General features: G+C 42.6%; 2 protein-coding genes across 5 annotated transcripts in view; both read left to right on the forward strand.

Moving 5' to 3' along the window:
- The window catches only part of cdk14 (cyclin dependent kinase 14), a 140,188-nt gene extending 134,726 nt beyond the window's left edge, over positions 1-5,462 (forward strand). For all 3 annotated transcript variants that reach the window (XM_028425956.1, XM_028425957.1, XM_028425958.1), the window contains one exon: positions 1,302-5,462. The gene's annotated coding sequence lies outside the window, so the exon portion shown is untranslated. The remainder of the gene's footprint in view (positions 1-1,301) is intronic.
- Positions 5,463-8,872: 3,410 nt separating this feature from the next.
- Positions 8,873-12,936, forward strand: fzd1 (frizzled class receptor 1). 2 transcript variants are annotated; one of them, XM_028425523.1, is made up of 2 exons: positions 8,873-10,844; positions 10,948-12,936. In XM_028425523.1, the coding sequence occupies exons 1-2, from the start codon at positions 9,200-9,202 to the stop codon at positions 10,968-10,970; spliced, it is 1,668 nt and encodes a 555-aa protein (XP_028281324.1). In that variant the 5' UTR covers positions 8,873-9,199; the 3' UTR covers positions 10,971-12,936. The 2 variants fall into 2 exon arrangements, with proteins under 2 accessions (XP_028281324.1, XP_028281326.1); XM_028425525.1 differs by having other exon boundaries at positions 11,204-12,936.
- The last annotated feature ends 665 nt before the right edge of the window (positions 12,937-13,601 follow it).

A 13,601-nucleotide genomic window follows, 5' to 3' on the forward strand; every position in this document is an offset into this window, starting at 1 on the left:
TGCAGGCACATAATGTATGTGGAGGTTTGGAGCTGCTGCAGCCGCAGATAAACGAGGCGCTCGTCAGACGTTTGAGATTCTCGGCGTATGCAGGCCCACTTCCTCTGGGAGCCGACTACCAAAGGCATCCACATAGAGAGAGAGAGAGAGAGAGAGAAGGAGGCAGTGAAGAGGAGAGTCGGGGTGGAAAGGGACCAGAGAGAGGCAATGCATTATTTATTACTCCACAGCTCCCTCTCCTTCATCCTGTACTCCTCCTCCTCTTTCTCCTCTCACTCCTCCTCTTGTTCCTCCGTGTCCTCTTCATCCTCTTCCTGCACTCTCCCAACCCTCCTCTCCCTCTCACTCGACATCGCCCCTTTCCTCTTCATCCCTTTGTTTTCTCGTGGTCATCTTCCTCCAGTCCGGCGTCCTGCCTCTGGTTGTATCTCAGCTGCAGCTCTTCGTTCTTTTTGGCTGACCTCTGAATGTTTTCCTACTTGTTTTTGCTATCCACACATCCACCTGTGGAGCTGCAGCACTTTTTAAACAGAGAGGTCACACACTCTTAGATGTCACTGGATCATTGTGGGATTTATTCATTAAGGTTCTCAGTGGGGTTAATGTGTGGCCAGTCCATATGTGACAGCTCATATGCTCCCTGAACATCTCTTTCTTGTCACGTTTAAATTTGGCTTTGCCACCATGGACGAAAAACCTTCTAATATAGCTGAACTCAGACCGGGCCAACTGAAGCAGGCGGAGGTCATACGGTTAACCCTGACTCCCCCATCGCTCTGGATTTATTAGACCATATGACCTCTCCCGTTGGGTCCAGTCTTTCTGCTGCTTGTATGAGTAGAAATGCTCTTACTTTCACAGCTGGGAGTTCTACTGTTGTGTTTTTATTTTTTAAATGTTTCTTAAGAAATAAAGCCTTTGTGGAAATGTAAAAAAAAAACCTGCAGTTCCCTGCGGAGCCTCTCTTAATCCCCATAGACCTCCATGTTAAAGTGTGAAATAAACATGTTTGCAGCCTGCTACAAAAGCAGGTTTCTGTCTCTATTGATAAGTTTATGACAAAGTCTGAGGAAGGGGAGTTCAGGTGGACTCTGATGCTGCCAACATGGCGATGGTTGGAGCATCCAGCGTCTCCTTAGATGTTTGTTTGCTCCAATAATTTGTTCTTCACACACGGCTGTTTAAGAAACGTGAAGCTACTCAATGCATCATGTGATTGCTGTTTGCTGTGATTTTTTTTTTGCTGTGCCAGTGGTCGGGAGTGTGTTACTGACAGGTTGTGTTGTTTCTTTGTGTTTCAGGTGGCTGTCGTGGAAAAAAAACCACAAAAATATGAAGACAAAGATGCTAACGTCATGGATCCAGAGAGCCCCAGTTCTCTTTATTTATTACCTTCACAATACATGTGAGCGAGTGTGTGTGTGTAGTGTGTGTGTGTGTGTGTGTGTGTGTGTGTGGTGCGTGCATGAGAAAGAGAGAGCATTGAGCATGTGTGCTTTATGAACGGTACCTAAGATTTCAGGCTATCATTTGCAACTTTTGTTTACTTTTTATAAGGTTCCAATAACTCCTCCTATAATATCATGGTCGCAGTATAAACAAAAGGACTTTACTATCGGTACATATTGTGTTTTGTGTTTGTAACTAGCCTCCTATTTAAGAATGTATATTTGTATGTATACTCATCTAGAAACTATATAATGGACGGTTTTATTATTGCTTCATCTTCTCACCACTGCACTGCTCTCACCACGACACACATCAGTTAAAAGACACACACGGATGAAACAGAAGTAATCCTGTCTGAGAACCCTGAAGAAAAAAAACGTCACTTTCTGGAAGGGTTTATGGAACTGTAGACAATAATGATGATAATAATAATAATAGTAATAAATATGATGACGACAGAGAGCTTTAGGTGATATAACACATCCCCTGGTGGCCATGTTGGAGGTCCTCTGGTTTGTGGTGGCTTGTTGCATTAAGCTCATGTAAACACTGCACGGCATGTGTTGGCAGTTAGTACATCAGTTAAACAGCTGGACATGTTGAAGAGGAACATCTGACCATCATTCTCATCAGTGTTTAAAATATATCTGAGCTGAAAAAAAATCCCAAGCAGCAAACAAAAGACATTTTGGTACGTTTTTCTACATATATCTGACACTAACGTTAAGATGTTTCACACAAATATGAATCCACTTCATGTTCAGATTTTCTTCCAGTACTGCAACAAATCACACAATCTACAGATCAAAGATTCTGAGTTTGTAAACTTTAAAGTTTATTCCTGGAAATGTGGAAAATCACAAAAATTCCCAATTTTACTAGAAGACCTGAACACAACGAGCTTAGCTTGATCACAAGACTAGACTAGAAGTTGGTATTTAAGAAAATGTAATATTGTACATATTTGTCAGAAATGTGTCACAATGATGCTCACACATGCTTCACAGTCATTTATTTGGGTTAAATTAATCACATATTTTGGACATATAAGATGAGAATGATGGCTGAAACACTAAATTAAGGCCCTGCTAGCAGAGATTAATAAAAAATAAAAAACTGGACCTTTAATATGAAACCAGATGTGGAAAAGCCTCAGTCTAACACAGATGCTGGAGACAGTTTACACACATAACACTACAGGGACAGCACCAACCAGTGTGCATGAGAATATAGACGCAATACTGTAATTGACAACAGCTGTGTGATGGAAACGTGTGTGTGTGTGTGTGTGTCTGTGTGAGTGCGTTAAAATGGGCAATATAGCTAAAGCATTGGTGCTTCCATCCATGTATATGAGCTAATGTACAAAAGGTACAAAGAAAACACACAAACACAGCAGATCCAGCCCACGACAATCTTCCTTTTGACTTTATCTGATACCATCTGCAATATTCTGTCAGGAACGGACGACCTGTGAACCTTTGTCCAGTTCCTGAGTCAAATGTTTTCTGGAGCTTGTCTTACCTGACACATGAAGTGAGTGCAGGGATGAGTGATTTGCGGTGTGTTTGTAGTTCAGGTCCTGATTCCACCAACACGTGGTCTCACGCCGAGACTTCCAGGTCAGCTGTATAACGTAGTGTCATCTGCAAAGATGCTCATACTGGTTTTTGCTCTTTTTGTTGTTGTTTTTGTGTGAAAAATATCTGAATATTAGACGTATGGTGATGATTGTGAAGTACTATCAATAACAACTTCTTCCTCTTTTATCAATCAGTTTTAATATTACTGAAACAATAATATTGGCCCTGCACTGTTGATTAGCCAAAAAAAACAAGACAAAAAAAAATGAGAAAAAAAAACGAGATGAGGCTGCAAATGTGACGCCATGGATGTCTATCATGTTGCTCCACAGCCTCTGAAGCACACACACACACACACACACACATACAATAGATGTTTTGCCTGCTATAGAATACAGTCCCATCAGCTACAGTACAGTATAACCCTGCAGCCCCTCCATGTCTCCCCTCAGCTGATATTCGCTCCTCTGACATTTTTAAGCATAACTTTGGATTTTTTCAAGTCTTTCTCTAAAACAGTGCAGCACTTATATAATGTAATCAATCATCTCTCTACACTGTGTTTTTTTTTTATATAGACCATTGAGTTTGTGGAGATATGAGCACATAGTCGCTCAATGTTGACTTTGACTGTTAAGGACATGCAAACATGGAGGAACCTGTAAACCTTCACAAATTAGACATTAAAAACAACCAGAAGATTAATGCCCTATAAAGGTTATAGGTGTTATAGGTTATAGTTGTTTATTTGAAAACATTAGTTAGAATTTTCATTTGTTATTGGTCAAATATTAGGGTCATGTGTAAGATGGACGTGAATCGCCAGAACAGTATGGGTGGATGATTTAATGATACATTAAATTTGTAATATTTACAATTTCAAAAACTTAGATGTTCTCTGAAATCAAAATTGAAAAATTAAAATAAAAAAAGGACACATTTTTAAGAAAATATCCTGGATGTTCACTCACATTAAAGTAATAGTTCTAAAAGAGTCAAATGATTTCTTGGATATTGTATATTTACAACAAAAAATGTCAATATTTTACATGAAATTTGTAAAGTTAAAAGAAAACTTACCTTGTATATTTTTCACTATCTTACATGAATTGTGGTCCCTGGGCAAGTTCATCCATACAAGATGGAAAGATATGAAAATAAAGAATAATCTACACTTTCTCTTTAACACTAATGATAATCCTGCTTTGAATTTTTAAAGTCACTGTGGATGTCTTGATTTCTGAATAGTTTCTGGTTCCAGTGTAGAGAGGAGTGATGATTGCAGCGCTCCATGATTGCAGCATGTGAGCGTTCAGAAAGACTTGAAAATATCTGACTGCATAAACCCAACAAAGGGAAGAAGGAACTGGAGTCGTGCGGCGCTTTTCATCCCGTCCAGCTTCTTTGACTGGTGGTGACTGAGGCAAAATAAATGATTACGGGCAACAGTAGAGTCTCCCATCAGCGTTTTAAAGAGTGCACTTTAAAGAGAAATCAGTTTGCCCTACATTCCAGCCGGTATGGTCACTTTTATGCACTGGCTTTGCCCCCTTTTAATGATAAATATATATAAATATATATTTCCCCCTTGCTTTGCTCTGACGCGGAGCAGACCGGCCTTCCTCACAAGTGTAAATATGGTCCCTAGGTTTTAAACCACAGATGGAGGGGAGCTCGTGGCTGTACTTGAAGTTATCTTGTGGCTTTTCAGTGTCATCCCCAAGGCTATGATTGTGCGGCAGAAGAGGGGAAAAAAAAAAAAAAGACGGGAGGAGATGTGGTGGGTAATGCCAGTAAAGCGGCGTGACAGAAGAGGGTTAATTCCACGGAGCTGTGCTAAGATAGCCCAGCCTTCGTGTGGCTTTAAGGGATTGCAGGCGGTATTAGCAGCTGAATAATTATTTTTGGTATGTTTCTCCTTCATTCAGCACTCTTCTTGGGAGCTTTGTGGGCAAACTCGGCTCATACTTGAATGTTTGTACTTCATATGTTTTGGTATCGAGTCCAGTGAAGGGATGATGAGGCGGAGCTGCACATTTAGCACTGTGACAGAAGAAAATCCGTAGAAAGTGGTGTATGAAGTGAAATAGTGATGCTTCCACTATGTTTGTATACAACAGGGTTGCAAATGTCCCCTTATTGCTATTAAAGAGAAGTCATATATGACGAATATAAATATAAGGCATCTATTTTTGTCATTCTTTATCAGAAGTAGGAAACAAACATATAGGTTGGATCTGATGTGCATCCTTGCTGTGCTCTGTGTTTTTTTTTTTTTAAATAAAGCTTCTGATTTTTTTTCTTTTTTGTACGCTGCACTGAAAAAAAATCATCATTTTCACAAGTGGTTTGGAAAACAGAAGTGTCGCCAGTCACTGCATCAAGTGAAATATTATAGTATACAGTAGAAATAGCTGTTGCATTATTTGTTACGACCTGTACGTAATGTTATTATGGAAGATGTAATGTCCTTCTGTAAATGTTGTTTAATGTTGTTTTACCTGAAATAAAATTTATTAATGCTTCAGATGTGTCTGTGGAGCCCTCACTGTACATTGGCCTGCTACTTTAAAGGCAACAATATGTAACTCTAATAAAACTTTAAAGCAAATATACATGTTTAGAACAGCTATGCTAATGTCTTTCAGACTTGTATTTACCGTGTTGCAGAGTTATCTAATGTTTATAAGTTAACATGCTAACCAGCTTGTTGCAGCCCTTGTGTAATCCCACTTTGTACCACAAGGTGGTGTAGTTAGCTGATGTGACATAGTCTACTACGGATCAAGAAGTGTCAGAGTAGCCGGTTCTCGTGCAGAGTTTGGAAATGCAACAACTTGAGAGTTCACGAATCGAGAGCTGTGCAGGTACAGAACAGCTGAAACAAGAACAAGAATAAAACAAATACGTTGATGAAGATTCTCAGTGATCCAGGTCATTTTCATTCAGAAGGCTGAATTATTATAGCGTCTTTTTATTTATTCAATTACTTTTCATTGTTGTTTTGTTGTTGTCTTTGCCCTCCAAGGCCCCGTTCACATTGGAGAAAGTCAATCCAGCTAGAGTAGGATTGTATCTGGATAGTCTTTAAGCTGGATACGTTCTGACCTATTTTCAAATCTGGCTATCACACAAACGCGTCTCCACACTCAATCCGGCTTAATCCGGCTTGTTTGCAGTCCTCCAAAGCACTAGGTGGCGCCTTGTAATATACAGAGTCCGCTCAGGCTGCGGTAGGACCGCATGTGTGCAGTTTTTTTTGTCCTTTGTTGCTCGTTCCTTGGTTATTTTTCGGTTTAAAAAGCAGTTTGTTCCTTTGTACCCTGTGGAAAATAAACTCGGGGCAAAGCTGTCATAGTTCGACGGTTTGCTAACCGGAAGTATCACGTTGCTAGCTGGATTTGCTAACTGCTTTTGCCTTCAGACCTGAGCCACATTTGAGCCAATCTGGCTAGATCCACCTCCGAGAGGTTGATTGAAATCAAGCTGGATATAGCCGGATTCGCAATGTTCAAACTCAGAAAAAAACTATCAGGATATATCCAGATACGGCACGAATCCCGCTCTAGCCGGATTGATTTCCCCAGTGTGAACGGGGCCTAAGCTGACCTGGGTTTTCAGTAAGGCGCCTGTAAATGAAGTGTAGTGTTTGGAACCTGGTGCAGCATGGTTAGCCCTGCAGCCTCATGGCAGGAAGTTCTGTCATCATGAGGAAATTTACATCTAGCTTACCTGGCCTCATGTCAGTCACCTGTTCTCTGCTACTTACTTCTGTAATGCACAGTATACATAATAAAGTGTACAGTGTGTTTGAGCTCATCACCACAGCAGTGACAGAACTGTAACTTCACATTCTGGTCTCTGGTCTGCTTGTAGGTGCAGCTCTCCGCTCTCCTCTGCACAGCCCATGAAAGAAAACCTAGCATTCCTGTGTCAGTGTGCATTTTACAGTCCTCGCTCCTCTCCTACTGCTAACAGACAGACAGGCTACAGTGCCAGCTGGAAAGCCCTCTTCTCATCTTGTCTGCATTAGGGATTGTATGTATTTCTTCCACCTTGGGCTGATTTCTCCCTGCTGCTCGGTAATGAACAGATTCTTCGTGCAAGCGCTGATTACAGGAAGTTATGTCTCGACTGGTGTTTGGAAATGACACAGAACATACCCCCGAACTGCATTCTGCCTGCGCACGGAGCAGCGATGCTGCATACTTGATTTCAGGGGGGAGTAAATTCCTGTTCATGGGCAAGGATTAGCACAGTGAGGAGACGAACCATTTCACCTCCAGCAGGGGTGAATTCAGCACGATTACACATATGCAAACATGAAGGAAAAAGCTGCATTAAACATTTTTAGGGACATTTATCTGCACAAAAGCATCCAAACTGATGTATGTAAAGTTTATTTTAGCATTGAAACACCTTGAATTGTCTCTTTTGTTGCTAAATGCTTAATTGTGTTCCACAGCTAATTATTAAAGTGTTAAAAAATGTGCTAGTGAGACCAAAAATAAGCTGAAAGACACTAAAGATGCCCCCTCACACACTGACTGGGTCCTGTGGTGACTCGAATAAATACGACTAACTGTGTTTACACTTAACGCCGGCTGCAGAACTGTTGTACTTGTCTCTCTTTGCCTTCCTCCCTCCCAAAAACAACTGTGGTTTGGGACAATTCTTGAATTCATTCATCTACAAGCTCCGCTTCACACATGAATTCTTTCATCTGCCTGCGATAATACTCCCTTATTTTCAGCTTCTTAGACCTTCAGCCTCACCGATCTTCTAAGTAAAACCACACCAGTATTAGTGGATTATGGCCAATATCTGACTTTAAAATGAATAAACATCTACAGCTGGTCAGATGATTATGTCCAAACATAATTGGATAAGATGCTAGAGATAGGTCTGACACCGTGCTTCATCTACAGGTCATATTGATCTATATAACACAGACAAAGCCCAGAACAAAATCAAAACACAAACACTGGTAGAAACGTGTGCGTGTGTATGACCTTTGAGGGGATTGATTGCCATCACTGTCCCTCCTGCAACAACAGTGCAGAGGTGCACTGAAATGAACCTCTGCAAACATAAGGAAAGATTTCAGACCCTCCCTACCTAACATCCATCTGTTAGGTCCTGCTGAGAGAGAGAGAGAGAGAGAGAGAGAGGTCTGTAAAGCCAGTCACAGTGACGCCAGTCTAAACAGGAAGTGTGTTGGTGCAGATGTAGTTGTGGTTTATACACTCAAAAATGAATAAATAAGAAAATATCTTCATTATATTTGCATTTTTTGAGTTTTGAGTCAAATGTTGTAAAATCACATATTAAAGCTAAACCCTACCATGTGTGTTCTTATCAAAATCTGCATGTTTATGTTTTTTTATTTCTTATTTTGAAGAAATGTATAATTTATATTCTTGTATTTTTTGCAGGCTATATGGTTAAATTATTATATACCCTGTATTTATTAAACAGCTAGTCATTTAGGTTTTGTTTTTTCTTGGACATATTGTTCAGTTATTTTCCAGGAGTCCTATTTTGAAGCCATTAATAATTTAATTTCTTCAATTTTTGTGAATGAAATACAGTGATTATTGTTATAACTTTATAGTATTTATTTAACCTTTATGTATTAAAGTGAAAGTGGCAACAGAGTGAATTATGACAAATGTGTTAATTCTACCTAACAGATTAACCCTGTGTTTTCTGTATTCAGTGTGCTGCCGGTGCTCATGCTTTTATTGTGAAAGCCTGAAGCGGAAGCGGCGTTGACAGGCTGGTAACTTGCCCGCAGTGGGGTTGAGAGAGAGAGAGAGAGAGAGAGAGAGTGAGGGAGCGCAGAGCAGGGTTGATCGGCAGACTGACGCTGTGTCGCGCAGACTGAGGACCGGAGCGGCTCCTGACCTGGAGTAAAACGCCTTGGATTGTTTTATTTTGGTGGATATCAAAGCAGGACTTTATGATTCTTCATACAGTCTGTGGATTCTGTTGACATCTGTAGCCTCCTCTGCGCGCTGAGCCGGGAGCAGAGGAACAGTCATATCCTGCTGGAAGAGGCTGCGTCCACCTCCAACAAAGAGGGAAGTATAGTCTGCTGCCTGCTGAGGCAACGCAACTTACTTCAGCAACAAATACAAAGTGCGGCAGCGGACAGAGTCTTCATCATGGTGTCCAGCAGACTCCTCCGCGCGGGGTTGACTTTGTTGTTTTTTATTCTCTTCGTCAATGTGGGGATTTTTCGCGTGAACGGGCAGTACGGCGGCGGAGACCGAGGAATGTCTATACCGGAGCATGGGTTTTGTCAGCCCATTTCCATCCCTCTGTGCACGGACATCGCGTACAATGAGACTATCATGCCGAACCTGCTGGGCCACACCAACCAGGAGGACGCGGGGCTGGAGGTGCACCAGTTCTACCCGCTGGTGAAAGTCCAGTGCTCCCCGGATTTAAAGTTCTTCCTCTGCTCCATGTACGCGCCGGTGTGCACGGTGCTCGAGCAGGCGCTGCCCCCGTGCCGCTCTCTGTGCGAGCGCGCACGGCAGGGCTGTGAGGCGCTCATGAACAAGTTTGGTTTCCAGTGGCCCGACAGCCTGGCCTGCGAGGCTTTCCCGGTGCACGGTGCCGGGGAGCTGTGCGTCGGGCAGAACATGTCGGACCGGACCGAGCCCGACGGCCCTGGCCACTACACCACGGAGCGCCCTAACCATGAGCCCCCGAACGGGCAGTTCAGGTGCCCCACGTCGCTCAGTGTGCCTCCGTACCTGAACTACCGCTTCCTCGGACAGGAGAACTGCGCCGCTCCCTGTGAGCCGAAGAGGTCTCATGGGTTGATGTACTTCAGCGAGGAGGAGGTCAAGTTCTCCCGGATTTGGATCGGGATCTGGTCAGTGCTGTGTTGTGCTTCCACTTTGTTCACCGTGTTGACCTACCTGGTGGACATGAAGCGCTTCAGCTACCCGGAGAGGCCCATTGTCTTCCTGTCCGGCTGCTACACCATGGTGTCCATCGCCTACATTGCTGGATTTCTACTGGAGGACAAGGTGGTCTGCAACGACAGATTTGACAATGACATCAGGACAGTGGTGCAGGGCACCAAGAAGGAGGGCTGCACCATCCTCTTCATGATGCTCTACTTCTTCAGCATGGCCAGCTCCATCTGGTGGGTCATCCTGGCTCTTACCTGGTTCCTGGCAGCAGGGATGAAGTGGGGCCACGAGGCCATCGAGGCCAACTCTCAGTACTTCCACCTGGCAGCCTGGGCGGTCCCCGCCATCAAGACCATCACCATCTTGGCTGTGGGGCAGGTTGATGGAGACATCCTGAGCGGGGTCTGCTTCGTGGGCATCAACAGCGTGGACGCCCTGCGGGGTTTCGTCCTGGCGCCGTTATTCGTCTACCTTTTCATCGGCACCTCCTTCCTCTTGGCGGGATTCGTGTCCCTGTTTCGAATCCGGACCATCATGAAGCATGACGGCACCAAGACGGAGAAGCTGGAGAAGCTGATGGTGAGGATAGGGATCTTCAGCGTGCTGTACACCGTGCCGGCCACCATCGTCATCGCCTGCTACTTCTACGAGCAGGCCTTCAGGGAGCAGTGGGAGAGGACGTGGATCAGCCAGACGTGCAAGACGTACGCTGTGCCGTGTCCCATCCAGAACCACCCCAACATGAGCCCGGACTTCACCGTCTTCATGATAAAGTATCTGATGACGCTCATTGTGGGCATCACTTCTGGATTCTGGATCTGGTCTGGGAAGACGCTCAACTCCTGGAGGAGGTTTTACACAAGACTGGCCAACAGTAAACAAGGTGAGACAACAGTGTGACAGGGTTTCACCTGCCTCCACATAGACTGACAAACTGAATGATAATCCTCTTTTTACTATTTTTGTTTTGTTTTTATTTTTCTCAGACTTACAGGAGACTGTTTTTTAATGTACATACACATTCGTGAGATTTTTGTAAGTATATATTTGTATTTAAAGATTTAAAAAGTTCTTTCTTTTTTTTAAAAAAACGTTTTTTCATACTTTGGACTTTATGGAATTGTACTTTTAATCATCACAAAGAGCCAGCTGACCATCAAGACCCCTCTGAGGTCTCATGACCCGACTTACTGTGGACACCACTGGGAGTATTTCACATGGGCTGTTTGTGTCTTTGATCAGTGAACTGTCTGTGAGCAGCAGCGGGTCTATTCTAAGCAGAGTCCCGTGAAACCCAAGTGCTTCCTCGTGGCTCCCTCTTATCCTGATTAAGCAGCTGTAAGTTTGTGTGTGTCGGCCGTGCAGTGTGAGGGGGGGACGCGGTCCAGCCAGGACACGGAGCGATGCTTGTGAATGTGAGTCATTGTGACAGATGGTGGCGACCTGTAAACTCAGGCTCCAACAGTGATAACATTCCTTTCTAAATAAAGCACAGGTGATCACGCAGATGTAAAGGAACATACCTGTGTTTTTTGTTTGTTTGTTTTTTTTATACATGTGTTGGGACAAAGCTCCATATTCTCAGGCAGGGCTTTAGTTAGGCTGAAATTTGTCGTCGAAATCTGAATAAAAGCAGTGAAACAGTCCAGAAAACATGCAGGAATCACGAGTATGTTCCTTTACAGCAGAAGTTCAGCGCAGCATGGACAGTGTCTGCAGACATGCTGCAGTTTGAAGCTAAAACTGCTGCACAGGTCACATTTTCTGTCATTATTATTATGCATACAGTGCTGTGTGACATCACTGGACACCCTTTCAGCTTCTTACAGTTGACTTTGCAGCACAACACCTGCATATCTTACATCAGTTAAAAACAATTGGTTAATTTGTCAATTAGTCAAACGAATTTAACAATTAACACATTTTCAACATTTTCCTATTTGTGTTTATTTAGAGCTGAGGCGTCTCAATCTATATGTGCTACGAATAATAATAAATTATTTTGGACCTTTTTATGACTTTTTATTAGGAAAAAAAATGGATTGCACATTATTTTTACTGCAGAGCACATCAAGCCTTTTTCATAGTGCACTTACCATGCTATTATTATTATAATTATTATTATTTTTGCCTCCCCTTCACATGTCCAACGCTGAGCACACACACTTGCATAAAGACGTCCTTTGAGGACACAGTGGGTTTTAGTCATTGTCAGCTTCCCCTCCTGTCTCTGCTCATTTTGCTGCCATGCCAGTATTTGATTTTAAAGACATGCATCCCTAAAAAAAAAAAAAAATAATAAAAATACAATCTGGAAAATCACCTACAGATTTAATGTTTAATGGTAATTAAAATAATGACATGGGTCAGATCTTTACAGTAATAACTGTTTGTTTCATTAGCAGTTGAAGCTAACAACTAGCCATCATAATACTGTTTGAAAGTGGAATGTACTCACACGTCATAACTGTTCTCAGACACATTGTTTTTATTAGATTCTGAAGATATATGTAGAAAACATGATGACACATACGATTGTTAAAGGGTGTCCACATGTGAACACGGTGCTGCTGATGTGAGAGCCTGTTCGCCACGTGTCCGTCACAAACATCTGTAACCGTTGTTTTTTCTTCTTCTGTGTTCTTCACCTGAAAGTGTCGCTTACTGTCGGGGGGGGGGGGGTTAAACATGGCTGCACTGTGGGACTGAGCAGCAGCCTGCATGTCTTCCGTTGCAGGAGGAGGCCCCGTGTTGAAATGCGGAGCGGCTGCTGTCACTGCAGCTCGGCTCACACACACACACACACACACACACTTCATGACTTTGTCTTCTTGTCAGACGCTCTTCTACACGGTGCTTCCGATTCATAATAATCCTTTTATTGTGTTGACGGCTCTACAATAGTCACGGCTTTGAAGTAATGTCTTTTGCATTTGCTATGAAGAGAACCTTTATATTTATAGAAAAAATCTTATATATACACTACATTGATTGCTTTATGAGAATAAAAACAATCTCACCATCGCAACTGTCACGTCTTTGTAGAGTGTTTCATTTTTTTTTTGTCGGATATCTTAACAATGCTCATGTTATGTTTGAAGAACTTTGGTCGATGTGCGGAGCTTTAAACCAGTTCTCACCGTCAGAGACGGAAGATGTTATGACGAGCTGCTGCAGAGGGACAGAAGGATCAGATCAGATATTATTGATCCCCGAGGGGGAAATTTGTTTGTATGTAGCAGTAAAAGAGGCCACGTTGATTTGATGCTTGGTGTTAAGTTTGGCTGAACTTGTTTCTGTGCTCACTCTGATTTACACTGAAACCGTGTCAGACAGTGATCGCTTCAAAGTGGAAGGAAACATTCCTGCAGTTTAAACACAGGCCTTCCTTAGGTTAGCTTAGCTTAGCATAACTGCAGGTAGTTTACATCACTTTTGATTTAGCTAGGCTAATAGCACCTGCATATTGTTAATGCTAATAACAACAATAGCATCGCTGTATTGTTCTTAGAACATGTAAACAATGCAGACATAATGAAGCTAGTTTTAGCGAGTAACTATTAGCCAGCTAAATAAACATGATGCATTTATTAAACTAAATATTAAGTAACTGGGAAACATTAGAAGCTAAGTAGTAGCT

Source organism: Parambassis ranga, chromosome 16 (assembly GCF_900634625.1).
Source record: "Parambassis ranga chromosome 16, fParRan2.1, whole genome shotgun sequence".
Lineage (NCBI taxonomy): Eukaryota > Metazoa > Chordata > Actinopteri > Ambassidae > Parambassis > Parambassis ranga.

Bases quoted from the DNA above. Each gene is read 5' to 3' on its own strand.
- fzd1 (XM_028425523.1), top strand. From the start codon at position 9,200: ATGGTGTCCAGCAGACTCCTCCGCGCGGGGTTGACTTTGTTGTTTTTT. The intron at 10,845-10,947 runs GTGAGACAACAG...TATTTTTCTCAG, and splicing joins ACTGGCCAACAGTAAACAAG to ACTTACAGGAGACTGTTTTT.